This window comes from Tamandua tetradactyla, chromosome 4, assembly GCF_023851605.1.
Source record: "Tamandua tetradactyla isolate mTamTet1 chromosome 4, mTamTet1.pri, whole genome shotgun sequence".
In the NCBI taxonomy this organism is placed as follows: Eukaryota; Metazoa; Chordata; class Mammalia; order Pilosa; family Myrmecophagidae; genus Tamandua; species Tamandua tetradactyla.
Genome location: NC_135330.1, coordinates 67,692,390 through 67,706,743, shown reverse-complemented (window position 1 = coordinate 67,706,743; position 14,354 = coordinate 67,692,390). Strand labels below are relative to the sequence as shown.

Below are 14,354 nucleotides of genomic sequence, written 5' to 3'. Positions count from 1 at the left end.
GGGTTTTCCAGTGAATCGTAGCTGGGCACTCACTAAGTGTGGGCAGATAAAGGAGATGTATACAGACATCTCCAAGTGCTCTACAGATGGCTCAGCAATCAGCCCCCACCCACCCCCACACCGGGCTACCGACAGAAACCACGCTGCCTGTGAACAGAGCTGGGCACTGGGTGTCCTGGTGGCTGAGTGCATGTCCCCCACTTGATTCTAGAAGCCCCATATGGATGTCACATTTCAGGGTCCTCCATGGTTTTTGGCTGTCTGTGTTTCTTCTCCTCGCCTTTTCAAGAATAGTTGAGGGTTACAGAGTATGAAATCTGCATTTTTCTTTAAAGGTACCAGGGCTGCAATCATTGCTGACCACCACCAGCAAGCGGGAGCATGAGTGAGGGAGAGGATATAGTTTTGCTGATGTCAGTTCCTCTGAGGGACACTGGGTGGCTGGGTAGGTTCCTCTCCTGTGTTGGACACCAGTATCTCCTTGTGATTACAGCCTTGCCCAGACTCCTGCGTGCACAGCAAGCCTGCTCCCGTGGGGCCTGCTATCCACCTGCGGGGGACCTGCTAGTTGGCAGGACCCGATTTCTCCGAGCTTCATCCACCTGTGGACTGACCAGGCCTGAGAACTACTGTACCCAGTATGGTGAGGTAGGCTTTACCTCCACCGCCTCCAGGGCTGGAGGAAGATAGGGTGGGGTGGGGCGAATGAACCTGCCATTTGTTTCCCTGAACTTGGTGTGTTTCTATGCCCTGTGGGAGGTACAAGAAAAATATAAGGCAAGATTCTTGCCTCTAAGGAATTTACATTTCATTTGGGCAAGGGGAAAGATCTGAATAGCTCTTTTCCCTTTTCTGCTGATTAAAGCTGGCGTCTTTTCTCAGCCCTTAGGCATAGGCAGGATGATTTTTCAAATCTTGAGTTTAGGCAGTCAGACATATCATCATCCTCTAGGTATGTAGAACCCAGTGTGCCATCTGGTGACCAAAGACCAGGCTGGTGGGATGTGTGCATTGGGTTGTTTTCTTGCCCTGGAAGTGAACTGAGTTGAGCCGTGGTCACTCCATTGCCATCATCTTTTTGGCCAGTGGTAGAGTATGATGGGGAGCAGAACTAGCAGGAGAATAGATGGCTGCAGGATGGAGTTCACCTTCTGTGCTTTGTAACTGTTGTGTATGACGAGCCAATCTAACTCTGTCAGCCTTGTTAGTCCTCATGATTCATCCAGCTCAGACAAGCTGGGAAATTTTCAAGCTATTGCTAAAGGAAATAGATCAGTGAGATAAATGAGGATGTGACTTGAGGTCAGCAAAGAGGTTCAGAAACTCAGCTGATGAATTGGAAAATGAGCTGAACAAGTTCAGAAATTTGAAGGCTTAGTTGAGCTGTATGAACTAAGTTGCCTATTTAGGCAACTGTTTTTTTTTTTTTTCTTTTCGAGAGCTGCTGGGCTTTTTCATCCATAATGTCTCTATACCTTTTTCACAGGACTTTGATTTTCCTTTCTTTTTTTTCCTCTCAACAAGATTTTTATTATTATTATTATCATTATTATTCTTTTTTCTTTATACTTATCAAGGTTGAAATCACTCAGTGTTTTCTTATCTCTCAGTAGCCTGTCTCATTTGGCCATTTTTTCTGTCCTCAAAGCATGGGCTTCCACAGGGGAATGGGCAAGGGATTGTTTTTCTAGGAGTCTCTGCAACATTGGAGAAAAGGAGGGAGAGAGAAAGTGAGTGAGAAACACTAACTGCCATGAAGAGGACTTGGGGTATCTTTCCAAACTGCCGTTGTCCTCAGAACCATGGAGGGCAGTATCTGATACCACCTCTGGGCCTTTCTTCCTTGCCAATCCCCAATGTGCTCTAGGCTACTTTTAATCACAGATACTACCCAGTGGTGGTTTTGGAGGTGCCGAGCAGAGATGACTGTGGCTTCTCGTCTCACCCACTTGGATGTAGGAAGGTCGTTTGACAGGGTTGGGTAAGATGACCAGGCTCAGGCTAGAACTCCCTATGGGCCTGGATTATCAGGGTACCTGGAGATATTGAGCTTCCCAGGCAATAGAATGATTTTAGCTGCTCCCTCTCCACCTTTCAAAAATCTTGTGCCGCTGACCTCATGTCTGAAAATTTGGGGGAGACATCTGCTGATTCCATCTCTCAGGCTGGCCTGCCTGCTCGGAGGAGCAGCATGGACAGATTTTCCCTGTGCTGGCCTATACTGGACCCCAGCCCAGTGGGGACAGCTTTTCCCCCTCTAGGTCTGGGGCTGTTGGCTTCACCCAGCCCTGCCCTCTCCCTCTCTTAGTTGCCTCAGGAAGCTAACTGTCTTCGCTGCTCTTAAGAAGCCCCCTGAGAGCAAAACAGGGCCCTTGCAAAAGACACGTCTGGACTTTTGTAACCCCGGGATGGGTTTATCTCAGCTATTTTCCTTCTGTGAAAGCCTGAGAAGCATTACATCATCCCTCTCTCTCTCTCTTTTTTACTATAAAGGGGTAAATTAACCCATGTAGACTCTTGGGGGCATTGTGAATGACGAATTCAGCCCTGGGTCTGCCGATAACTGGCAGTGTGATCTTGGGCAAGGTATTGTTCCTTTTTGAGTTTTGGTTTCCCCTTCTGTAAGGGGGGCTTAGATGAGGTGGTCTGTAGGATCCTCCCCTGCTCCTACAATCTGTGGGACTGAGCAAACTGCTGAGAACCAGCTTCTCTCCTCTTGCCTTCCACCTTTCCATCTTATTTCATTTCTCTTTCCCTCCCCTTAAATGCCTAATCTTTTCCCTCCCCTTAAAAGCCTACTCTTAAATGCCAGCAATTAAGATATACATGAAAAGCACAAGACCCCCTTCTAGTCTCTATAGTGATATCCCTGAACCCTCACTGGATCCAGTTGGTGGCTGTAGGATAAAAATTAGGAAATCAGATTTTAATTCTGTTGTGTTCCAATTTCAGTTATTTTTAATTTAATTTATTAATAAATGATGTAAGTGACAACTGTAATTTATTAAGCACATATTATGTGTACCAGGCATCAAAGTAAGGGTTTTATATGAATTATCTAAGTACTTTTTCGCAGAATCCTGAAGTCACTATTGTTATCCATATGAGTCTGACGTTGAACAGTTTGGACATGTTCTGGGACTCTGAACTCTGAACAAAGCCATCTAGGTGATGAGTTTTCTAGGTAGTTAGAAGCAGGGATGGTATGGGGTAGCCACAGCTGGAAATGAGGGTGGCATGCCACAGAGCTATGTTTCTAGTATCTGCCTCCTTACCCTCTTCCCCTCACTCCTGTATACACTCATACATAAGTCAAGACTTCAGGTCAGTGCCTCTGTCCTAGTTCTATTTCTGTGTAGCAGGGAGCCCAGTCCAAAATTACCCAACACCCTCTGCCTGTCTGCTGATGGCATGCATGCAGGTGCATTGGGGATTTATGACTCTTGGACATTGCTGCATTGCTCTACCCCCACTCCATCCTGCTAACAGAGAAGGGATCAGAAGGATGGGTATTTCAGGAGCATGGGGACGTCTTCCAGTTCCAAAATTGTCTCTTCTATCTCTTTACTTCCAAGCATGTCTCCCTCTTTTTCGTGGACCAATCTTAGACTACTTGCATGTTACCTCCTATGCCTATTTCTGTCTCAGTGACTAAATCCTGTTGGCCTCAAGGGCTTGGTTCTGTGGGTTTTGAATTCATGTTGCAACCCTTGCAATGGATGTAGGACTTGGCCAGAGTTGCCTTATAGCAATGTCCACTTTGCCTTTCAGGGTCAGTCTGCTGTAGCTACCCTTTAACTGTCTGGCCTTGAGCCCAGGCAGTTCTTTTTCCAAAAGGGCCGGTGGGTGGAGTCCCACCCTGTTCCCTTGTTCTTTCTTTCAGTTCATGGGTAAATTCTGGGAGATTCACTACACCATTGTTCCCTAAAGCTCAAGGCATGGATGAAAATGTCGATGATATCACCTACCCTTGGTTCTCTTTCCATGCTCTCCCTGAACCTCAGTTCCTCATCTGAAAAGTGGTAGTAATAGTACCTGCTATTAGTGGGTTGTGGGAAGATTGAGCAAGAGAATATGTAAAGTGACCCCCCAGCAAGGAACATGGCAGATGCGATATGTTCCACTCTCCCCAACTCCTGTCCCCACCCCAGACTCTCAGACTGCATCCTGGAAGTTGTACGGGCAGGCAGAGGCTGCTCCTACCTGTGAATCATGCTCCTGACCATTTTTTCACTGATCAAGACACATACTTGCATACCATATTGACTTGAACCTGTCCTTGGGCCATCCTGCTCTCTGCCTCTCAAGGTAACTGTGGCTGAGCTGATTTGCTGTAGACTGGTGGAGAATGCAGAGGCAGTCATGGTTTAGCAAAATCGCACTAGAGTGGTGCAGTTAAGACATTGGTTCTGGTCCTGGTTCTAACACTTACTTTAGGTATATGACCTTGCATAGGCCCTGGGACCTCTCAAGTCCTCCATTTTTCCATCTACGAAATGAAGGATTGAGTTAGTCAAACTTCGGCTTTTGCTCCAGCTCTGGTGTCTCAGCCTGCTTCTCAAGAGACAGCAGAGATGTGCCTGTGACCCCGAGGGCCTGCCACAGTGTCTCTCGGGAATACTGGCAGGGCAGGGCCATGCTCTGCTGTCATCTCAGGGTTGAGGCGCACTTCTCACGAGCTGGTGGTTTTGCCTGGAAGCTTTCCAGTCCTAATTTCTGCTTTTAACAAAGTCTCCTCCACTGTTGTGTCTGCTTTCCTAAAAGCTTCATTCATCCCCATTCCTTCCCTTTTGGGGGGGACCTTAATTATGCATTTGCCTTAATAATAGCCATAGTGTGTTCCTCAGGTAAATTAACTGTGTATACCAAACAGCTGTCAATTTTATCCTTTAGAAATAAGCTGAGAAGCAGGAGACAGTTGAAGTTTCCCTTACCCCCACTCATGTACACAACCCCAAACAACCTCAACATTTCTTTGTTGAACAATTGTCTGTTTTCTTGACCTTCGAGAAGGCTTACATGTAGGCAGAGGATGTGTTCCTATATATAGACTCTGTCCTCTACCTATAGAAGAATTTTAGCCTGTTTCTGACCAAAACATCTTCTTTCCTGTTTCCAAGAAGCTCCACACAGGTCTAAAACTTCCCAAGCTCCCACCATTGGAGTTTCACTCTTTTGGAGGAAGTAATGTAGAGTTCTTTGTTTAAAATGCAAATTCCCCTGGGAAGGACACCATATCTATCAATTTTCAACCATCTCTGCAAAGATTTGTTTTTCAAAAAATTAGCTTTGACTTTTGCAAATGACACCAAGAAAGTAAGACCCAGGATGAATATGTTTTTATCGGATAGAAGAAAATGAAAGGGGACACTGGGAGGCAAGGATTGCTATCAGAGGAAAGCAAAACTTGGGCTGGTGGAGTTGGTAGAATGTGAAATTCTTGGATCCTGATTGTTATGGGTTGGGTGGGGAGTGTGCCTTGTGGGTTAAAAGGAGAGAAGAGAGGGGAAAAGTGTGATGGGGTGGCCCCAGAGACAAACTGGAAAAACTCACAACTTTGTGGGCCCCAGCTTTTCATCATGCTGCTCCTAGGGTTTGGGCCCTGGAAACCTCTGAGTAGTGTCTTACATATGTCCCTTAATTCTCTGCCCAGCATTCTGAAAAGAACCCAGACGCACAAATCAACTCTCAGGTCTAGGGTGACATCTCTGTTTCTGGAGAGTTCTGGGCTGGGGTTAGAGTTGCTTTGCCTAGAGAAGAAGGGAGGGAGTGTCCCAACAATCACCTCTGGTCTCAACAATTTCTGCTGGCTGCCAAGTGACCGCTGTGTCCCTTAAATCAGTGTGGCGTAGTGAGTTTTTTAGTCAAATACACTGGGACAGGAATTCCTGCTTCATCCCTTCCTAGCTTTATGGCCTTTGGCACATTTCTTAACTTCTCTAAGGTCTAATTTTCTAATCTATAAAATGAGGATACTGACCATTTGTAGAGTGTAATGCATTGACTTCAGAGATTTTGGAAGGACGGAATAAGATGAAGTACGTACAGTGGTCAGAAGAGAGCCTGGTACAGTATGATTTCTGTGTGTGTGGTACACATCATCTCTGCAATCACCTGCAGAAAGTGACATTTTGGAACACAGGTTGGATGGAGATAAAGACAGTCTTGAGTTAAGACTTTGGCCAAATTTTCACTTCAGGGCAAGGAAGAAGATAAAGCTGAAAGTATCAGAACTCTGGGGCTCTCTTCTTACCAAGCACAGGCAGCAGGCTCTGACTTTTGGCCTTTATGGAACTACGCATTGGCAGAAATGCCAAGGCTTGTGGATCCCCAGTGGAGTCTAATGGAGCTCTTGCTGACCAAAGGCCTTGTGGGTCCCCTGCCCCTCCCCTCATCGCTGGGAAGAATATTTCTCTAGTATAGCATCTGGCCAATGTCTTAGTTTTCTCGTTTCCTTTGCATACTTGCTGTGTGTGCCTTCAACTTGGGGTTGATAAGCTGACATTGGAGAGAATTCCACTAGCATGTTAGAGCAAGAAGGAACTTAATCATCTCACCCACTGCTGTATTTTACCAACAATTTTACCTATATTGGTGTATTTCCTTCCAAAGCACTTTTTATTTCTTTAAAGAAATGTGTTTGAGATCATCATGCATATATAAATTTATTTCCAACTTATTGTCTTAAACAGTATAATATAAGCATTTCCCCCTACAATGAAAAATGCTCTCTAAACAGCATTTTTTAATAGTTACATAATACTCCATCTTTTGGAAGCATCAAGCTGAAATAGAGAAAAATGTCTTTTCTTGCAGGCAGCTAGATTTCTTTTGGTCCTAGCTTCCTTTATTCTTTCCCTGGTCCCTGGTAACCTGCCTGATTGTAGCGCCTTAGATGGACACAGGAGAGTGGTAACTTTACCCCCTGGTTTGTTCAGGGGAGGGAGCTGGGCCTGTGTTCCTATTTTCCCCTAAAATTAGCTCTCTGCCTGCAGAGGCTCAGGGCTTTGATTTGCATTTGCCTTCCTTCTCCACCCCTCTTCACTGTGATTCAGGCCCTTGCTGGCTTTTGCTCTCTCCTTTGCCCTTCTCAGCTGTCTTGCCTGGTATGGGGTAGGACGATGGTGTTGTCTCCTGGCCAGATTACTGAGCTTCTAGCAAGTTCCAGGATGAGGCCCAGCCTTTCCAACTGGAGAGCAAGCAGGAGCCAAACTGGCTGGAGGCGTGACAGGCTGAATCAATAATAATGCTGTGTCTCTGAGGTGGGGCAGCCAGGAGAACTCTGGCCAAATGACCCTGGTGTGGAAGGCAGCTTCAGCTGACAGCTTCCATTTCAGGCAGAGACGGAGGCACATAACATGTGAGGGAAGAGGCTCCCATTGAGAATCACACACACTCGCATATAGGTGGAGGAGAATAAAATAGAAAAGGAAGCAGCGGCCCAAGGGAAAGAAGAAATTTGCAGTTTGTCTTCATGTGGGCTTCTGCCATAAGCCAGTCTATTTTCAGGCCTCCATTCTACTAGCTAGTTGACAAGCAGAGGTACTTAAAATGCCTGTCCCAAGCCTCTTGGCCTAGCCTGTCTCCAAGGCTTGAGATTAATCCTTCCTTAGCTATGTTACTATGATAAGCAGCTCATAGTTTTTTAAGCTCATGAGGCGCCTCTCATCCCACATCAGGGCCTGCACATATAGAGGGAAGGTGGAGAGGGTGTGGGAATCGCCAGACAGTGAAGACAGAGGGAGAGAACAGGACAATGGACCCAGGCTGAACACCTTGGATGCTTTTATTTTGATTCCTAATAATGTATATTTTCCTGATTATAAATTTTAATATATAGTTAAGATAAAACAATTTTGAAAATATTAAAAAATAAAGAAAAAAGTCACCTTTAATCCTATTATCAGAGAGATGTAAGGCCGAAATGATCAAATATTTAGCAATTTCATGCGGTTCAACCTCCTATATTGGTGTATTTCCTTCCAAAGCACTTTTTATTTCTTTAAAGAAATGTGTTTGAGATCATCATGCATATATAAATTTATTTCCAACTTATTGCCTTAAACACTATAATATAAGCATTTCCCCCTACAATGAAAAATGCTCTCTAAACAGTATTTTTTAATAGTTACATAATACTCCATCTTTTGGAAGCATCAAGGGTATTTCCAGAGTCTCAGATTGAGCCATTCTAGCTCTGGTGCCCCATGGCCCAGGGAAAGAAAGAACCTTGTTTCTGGCACTGGCTTGGCCAGGAAACAGGCTGGGATCGGCTCCCAGCAGCCCTGGGGAGGGAGCTCTGGTGACAGGAGGCTGGAAGGCAGCTGGCCCTTGTCTTTCCTTAGGACAAGTGCTGAGGGCAGGTGGGGGAGGGGGAGTGGAAAAATTTGGCCCTGGGAGCTGGGCAGAGTGGGTAGGAGGGCATGCTGATTGCCAGGGACCGAAATAGGGCTTTGGAAGGGAGTCAGACTTCAGCAAGTGCCCTCTCTTGCCCCAAAAGGTTTATTTTCAGTGCTTAGGTATTCCAGCAACTCAGGTATCTCCAGGCTCTGTGGCAACTGGGCTGGGTTAGCTTGAGAAGCCAGCTATCTTCCCAGAGTTTTCTCTCTGCCTTGGGTTTCCCCAGGATCAGCTGAGGTTCAAACCGAGTATTTATAGGGGTCTGTTGGGGACATCAGAGTCTGTCCCCTTTACCATGTGCCCTCAGGTCAGCTCATTTCCTAGTGGAAATGAGAGCATAAGAGGGAAAGAGACCAGAGGGAGGTGGTAAGGGGTCCCTTTTGACCAGCTATCAGACCAAAGGAAAATCATGTAGCCTTTTTTTTTCTTTTCTTTTCATATAGCCTTTTTGAGCCTCAGCCTTCTCATCTGTAAAATGGGAATAGGACTGTTGTGAGAATTAAGTAAGTTATTGTACGGAAACTCCCTAATACATCCTGGAGCACGGTAGGTGCTCGATCATCTAATATTGATATTTTGTGTCCTTATAATACCCCCACCCCTTCTGGTAAACTCTCTGAATGTGGGGAGTGCCTAGCAATTATGTTAATGAAAATAATGAACATTTTTTGAGCATTTACTATTCATGTATTATTCATCAGGTGTTTATTATGGGCTACTTATGTGCTGCGTACTGTTCTATGAACTGGGAATATGGTAGTGAACAAAAGCAAGTTTCTGCCCTGATGAAGTGTACACTTTAGCAGAGGAAGGCAGAGAGTAAACAAATAAATAAATAGTGAAAACGTAATTTGTCAAGAAGAGATGTGTACTAAGGAGAAACTGTAGCAGAAGAAGGGAGATGGTGCTATTTTTTATAGGGCCTCCGTACCAGTGACTCTTTGAGGATTAAACACACAAAGAATTAGTGTTAAATAATGCATTTTTGGACATGACAAGGACATCGCCAAGTACCCAGAAGGGTGACACTTTTCTTATTTTGCAGATTGGAGACGGAGATGGAAAGTGGGGTGGGAAGAAAAGGCCCAGAGAGCCAGGACTCCTGGTTCCCCTTCTGTGTTCTCCACTGCCCCAAGCTGTGGAGAAGTAAGATAGGGGTGGGGTAAGGAGTTTCTATAATTCAGGATACAGGCAGGGCATATTAAGTACGTCTCTTGGGGATTAAGTTGTCTGATTTTTCAGTTCGAGTCAGCAGACACCACCGGTTCTATGCTGTCAGCTTAGTTAGCCTATTGGCTTGGGCAGGGCAGAGGTTTAGGAGCTAGGATGACCTTAGAGGTCACCAAAGATGCCATGGTTGTGGGAAGTGGAAGCTTCGGGAAAAGCAGAGACATGCAGCATGTGGTAGGTATAGGTGCGCCTGCCCAGGACTAGTGAGGCTTTTGCCCAAGCCTGGCTTCTACTCGCAGGGTGTATGGAGTGTTATGAATAATGTTCTTCAAGCTGGGTGCATAGTTTGGGACCATGGCTACTCACGTGAAGCATAGATTTTGTGTGTACTATATGGGCGTTGCTGGGACAACGTCTCTGTTAGTGTGTATACACAGACCTGCTGCAAACAAAAGAACAGGATATACATGGCCCTTCTGGTCATGTTCTTTTCTTGGTGAATTCTGCCTTGCCATGGACCCACTGGGGCTTGGTTCCGTCTCTTGTCACTGTAGGTGATGGGCATAGACAAAGGAAGGTGTGGTTTCTTGGGGACCTCCCTAGTAACGCTGGTTGCCCACTCTGACCCAGATCTTCATGGGAAAGGCCTCTGCCCTTGACTCCGTGACTGTGAACTTCTGCCCTGTGTCTTCCTGGCCTTGGGCCCTCCTACCTACAGAGCCCTCCTTGGTTGGAGACTCCAGGCTCTGAAGTAGATAGAGGCTTTAGAGGTCACCTAAATGTAACTGGAATGTTGACTCTCTGAGGGCAGGGTGCCCAGAGTCATGGCTAGCACATGGTGCATGCTCAATACATGTTTGTTGAATGAAAGAACAGCTTTTGTCTAGCCCATGCTAAATTTATAGAGGAGAAAACTGAGCTTAGAGAGTGGGGTAACAGAGCCAGGACTAGAACCCCAAATTACCTTTATTCACTCCCTTTGTCCATTTTTGGTGTCCCCTCTCCTTGGTCCTCAAAACCCAGTATTCTCCAGTCTTCAGGCATTAAGATAAAAAACTGTCCTAGCTCATGCCTAACACATGGGAGTTGCTAAATATTGTGAGTTTCTTCCTTTCTTTTTTTTTTTAATTTTGCCCATAGTACTCTACACGAGTTTGTTCTCAGAGCAATATCATGCACGAAAATTATTTTTTCCACTGCCTCATGCCACTCCTCTAAGTACTACATCTATTTACTTAATTAGAAGTTAGGAGGAACATAAGGAATTAAACTATAAGGTGACTAGAAGCTCTGTTTTAAGATGTTAATCCTTCCAAGTATGTTATTGAAATCAATGGATCCCTAAGGGTAGGTTTTCCACTGAGGGAACATATGAGGGAGAATTCTATCAGGACCCCACCTCTGAGTTTCTACTGTCTCCCCCTCCCACAGAGGCAGATGAAATGCTGCAAGTGCGACTCCAGGCTGCCTCACAATTACAACAGTCATCGAGTGGAGAATGTGGCTTCTGTCTCAGGCCCCATGCGCTGGTGGCAATCACAGAATGGTGAGGGTCTGCCACCTAGAGGGGCCCAATCTGTGGAGGGAGGGTGCCTGGGCATCCTTTGGGCTTCCTAGACATTACTTGTGGTTGTAGGGTATGAGTTGACAAGGAGAAATTTTCTGCCTCTATATTTGGGGTCCATTGGTGGAAGGGTTTATGAAAGGTTGAGGAAGGGGAGTGAGAAGAGGAGAATACTCTTAGTTCATGCCACTTAATCATAATGGGCTTATTGAATGAACTGAGCTTTGGGAACAGGGCAGTGCTAAAGAGACAAGTTGAAATTCTTTGAGGTATTAGGGCATCAAAGTGATGGTGGGAATGAAATTTGGCCACTGTTTTGGTTTGCAAGCTGCCAGAATCCTATATACCGGAACTGGAATGGCTTTTGAAAAGGAGAATTTAATAAATTACAAGTTTACAGTTCTAAGCCTATAAAATTGCTCAAGCTAAGACACCAATAAGAAGTTACCTTTCCTCAAGAAATGCTGATGGGTCAGGAACACCTCTGTCAGCTGGGTAGTCACGTGGCTGGCACCTGCTGGTCCCTTGCTCCTGGTCTTTGTGCTTCCAGCCTCTGTTCCTGTGGGGGTTCCTCACTTTGCTTCTCCTGGGCTGGCTCTCATCTCTTGGCTTCTCTTGGCTCTCTCCAGGTTCTGGCTTGCTTCACATCTCATGGTGACGTCTGCTGGGCTCCAAGCATCTCCAAAAGTCTGTGTCTCTTCCTTGAAGCAACTCTTCTCCAAGCATCTACATCTGCTCTTTCTGTCGACTCTGAGGCTTCTATTAAAGGGTTCCAGTAAACTAATCAAGACCTATCTGGAATGGGTGGAGTCACATCTCCATCTAATCAAAAGGTCATACCCACAATCAGGCATGCCACATCTCCATGGAGATAATCTAATCAAACAGTCCACTCTACAGTATTGAATCGGGATTAAAAGAAATAGTTTTTCCCACAAGATTGGATCAAGATTAAAACATGGCTTTTCTAGGGTACATAATATCAAACTGGTACAGCCACAAATATATAGTCTTGAATAGACAACTACAGAAACAGACTGGTGCTACACTCCTCTCCAAGAGGAAAATCAGACAGTCAAGGTTAGAGAGTTTCTGACATTCTAGGGCTAGGAGCACCTAAGGCCTTCTTTCAGGGCTGGGAAAGTGTAAGGTCTCTTGCCTAAAGTTACTACTTTTTGTCCTTCCAGATGTGAGCCCTGTCTCTCTGCAGCTGGACCTGGATGGGCGATTCCAGCTTCAGGACATCATGATGGATTTCAAGGTGTGCTTCCTGGGTAGGGCAGCAGGTGGATTAGGGGATCCTGGGCCCATGTTGGCTTGGAACCTAGGAGGAGCACAGTGTCCTTGTCTCTCCAGTCTGGGATTGTTGGCATATGCTGGGTGGGTGCCCCCTTCCCCAGGTTGGTGTGACACTCTCCCTGAGCCTATACTATTGTGACAGCGGAGTCCCCATCTTGGGAGAGCAGTGGGACTTGTAGGCCCCCCATCTTGGTTATGTGGGGTTGTACCTCCTCTGCCTCTCTGCAATCCCCTGCCCTTGCCCCATCTAATTAATTCAGCTCTGCCAAGTACCAATTTTACCAGTCCTGGCCGTTTCATACATATTTGTGTATTCTTTCATATACTTTGTTTTAATGGCTTTCCATAGTCAATCGCCCAAAGGAGTTCTGATGAAAGACTCCAAGAGCTTTAGAGCTGGAATGGCCCTTGGGGATTGCTAGCGTAACTATCATAATGAAGTTGAGTCTAACCGAAATCCGAGAACTCTCCTAAGCACGTGAAAGATGTGTCTTCAGAGCAGCCCTCTTGGTGGGCAATTTGCTCATTCAGTGCTACTACTTCTCAAGGTATTTTTGGATTCCTCATTTAGAACAACCTTCTGAGATACTACTTTTGTAGTGAACATTTTCACTCATTTGTAGCAAATCATCTTTTTTTTTTTTCTTGGAGAAGATTTTATTTTATTCTTTCTACAGAAATAGTCAAATATTTAAGTATCAAGTTTAGTTAATAAGATTAGATGACCAGGAAAGGCAGTATATTTTTCAGGAGTTAAAATCAGCTGTCAATAAAAAGTAATAGGGCCAGAGACCCGGGTTCGATTCCCGGTGATTGTCCATGCCAAAAAAAAAAAAGAGTACTAGGGCCTATTTTTTTTTTAACCTGACTGAGGAAGCTGGTTCTAAGTGCCTTGCCCCAAGGAAAAGTCAAAAGTATTTTGAGAAATGCCAATGTTGTTTGAATAAATGCCCAGTCTCTGAAGGTGACACCTTTGAATGGCAATTTGTTGGATGCATACTGTTAAAGAGTCCTATTGCTTTACCATCATTCTCCCATTCATTTATTTGTCCATTCATGCTACACACGTGCGCACACTGGTTATATGTTAGGCTTGGTGACAGACATTGGGGATAGAAAGATGAATGAAGCCAAGTCATGATCTTCAAGCTGCTTGCAGTAAAACAGACTGAGAAACAGTAGCAAGAGGGTGTGATGAGGGCTCTGAATGTAAGTAAGAGGTGTCGGGGAGCACAGAGCTGGAGGCATCTAACTTGGTCGGTCCTGGGGTGTCAGGGAAGACGAAGCCTCATCAACCCGAACAGCCAGGTGAAGGGCAAAGCTCATTCCAGCCAAAGAGAAGAGCAAGTGCCAAGGCCTTGAGGCAAGAGGCAGGATGGTATGTAATTGGAGTGGCAGCAGGGGAATGTATGCAGAATCTGGAGGGAAAAATGTGTGTGTGGTGGGGGTTGGGAGGTGGAGAGCTGCCGGCTGGGAAGAGATGAGTTTAAGGATATAAATAGGAGAGGGGGAGCGGATTTACTCATTCATTTAGTACAAATGTGTACTAAGCACCTACTGTGTGCCCGACAGGGACTGTGCTAGACGCTGGTGATACAAATGTGAACAAGACAGGGGTCACTCCCATCTAACGTGGTAACTCTCAGGAGGGGGTGATTTTGCCCCCACCCCCAGAGGACATTTGGCAGTATCTGGAGACCCTTTTGGTTGTCACCCCTAGGTGGGTGCCCTGATATCTAGTCGTTAGAGACTGGGGATGGTGCTCACCATTCTACACTGCACAGAACCCGCCCCTCCCCCCCCATACATAACAGTTATCCAGCTCAAAATATTAATAATGCTGAGGTTAAGGAACCCTGGACTAGCGAGAGAAGGATAAAAGTCAAGAACTAACAGATAAATAATTGGAAATCATGGTAAC

At 45.6% G+C, this 14,354-nt stretch overlaps 1 protein-coding gene across 9 annotated transcripts in view; it reads left to right on the top strand.

Annotated features, from left to right (window-relative positions):
• The window catches only part of LAMB3 (laminin subunit beta 3), a 70,629-nt gene that overhangs the window by 32,709 nt on the left and 23,566 nt on the right, over positions 1 to 14,354 (top strand). For all 9 annotated transcript variants that reach the window (XM_077157672.1, XM_077157677.1, XM_077157675.1 and 6 more), the window contains 3 exons: positions 494 to 648; positions 11,002 to 11,116; positions 12,322 to 12,395. In XM_077157672.1, the coding sequence (XP_077013787.1) occupies positions 494 to 648; positions 11,002 to 11,116; positions 12,322 to 12,395 (344 nt within the window). The remainder of the gene's footprint in view (positions 1 to 493; positions 649 to 11,001; positions 11,117 to 12,321; positions 12,396 to 14,354) is intronic.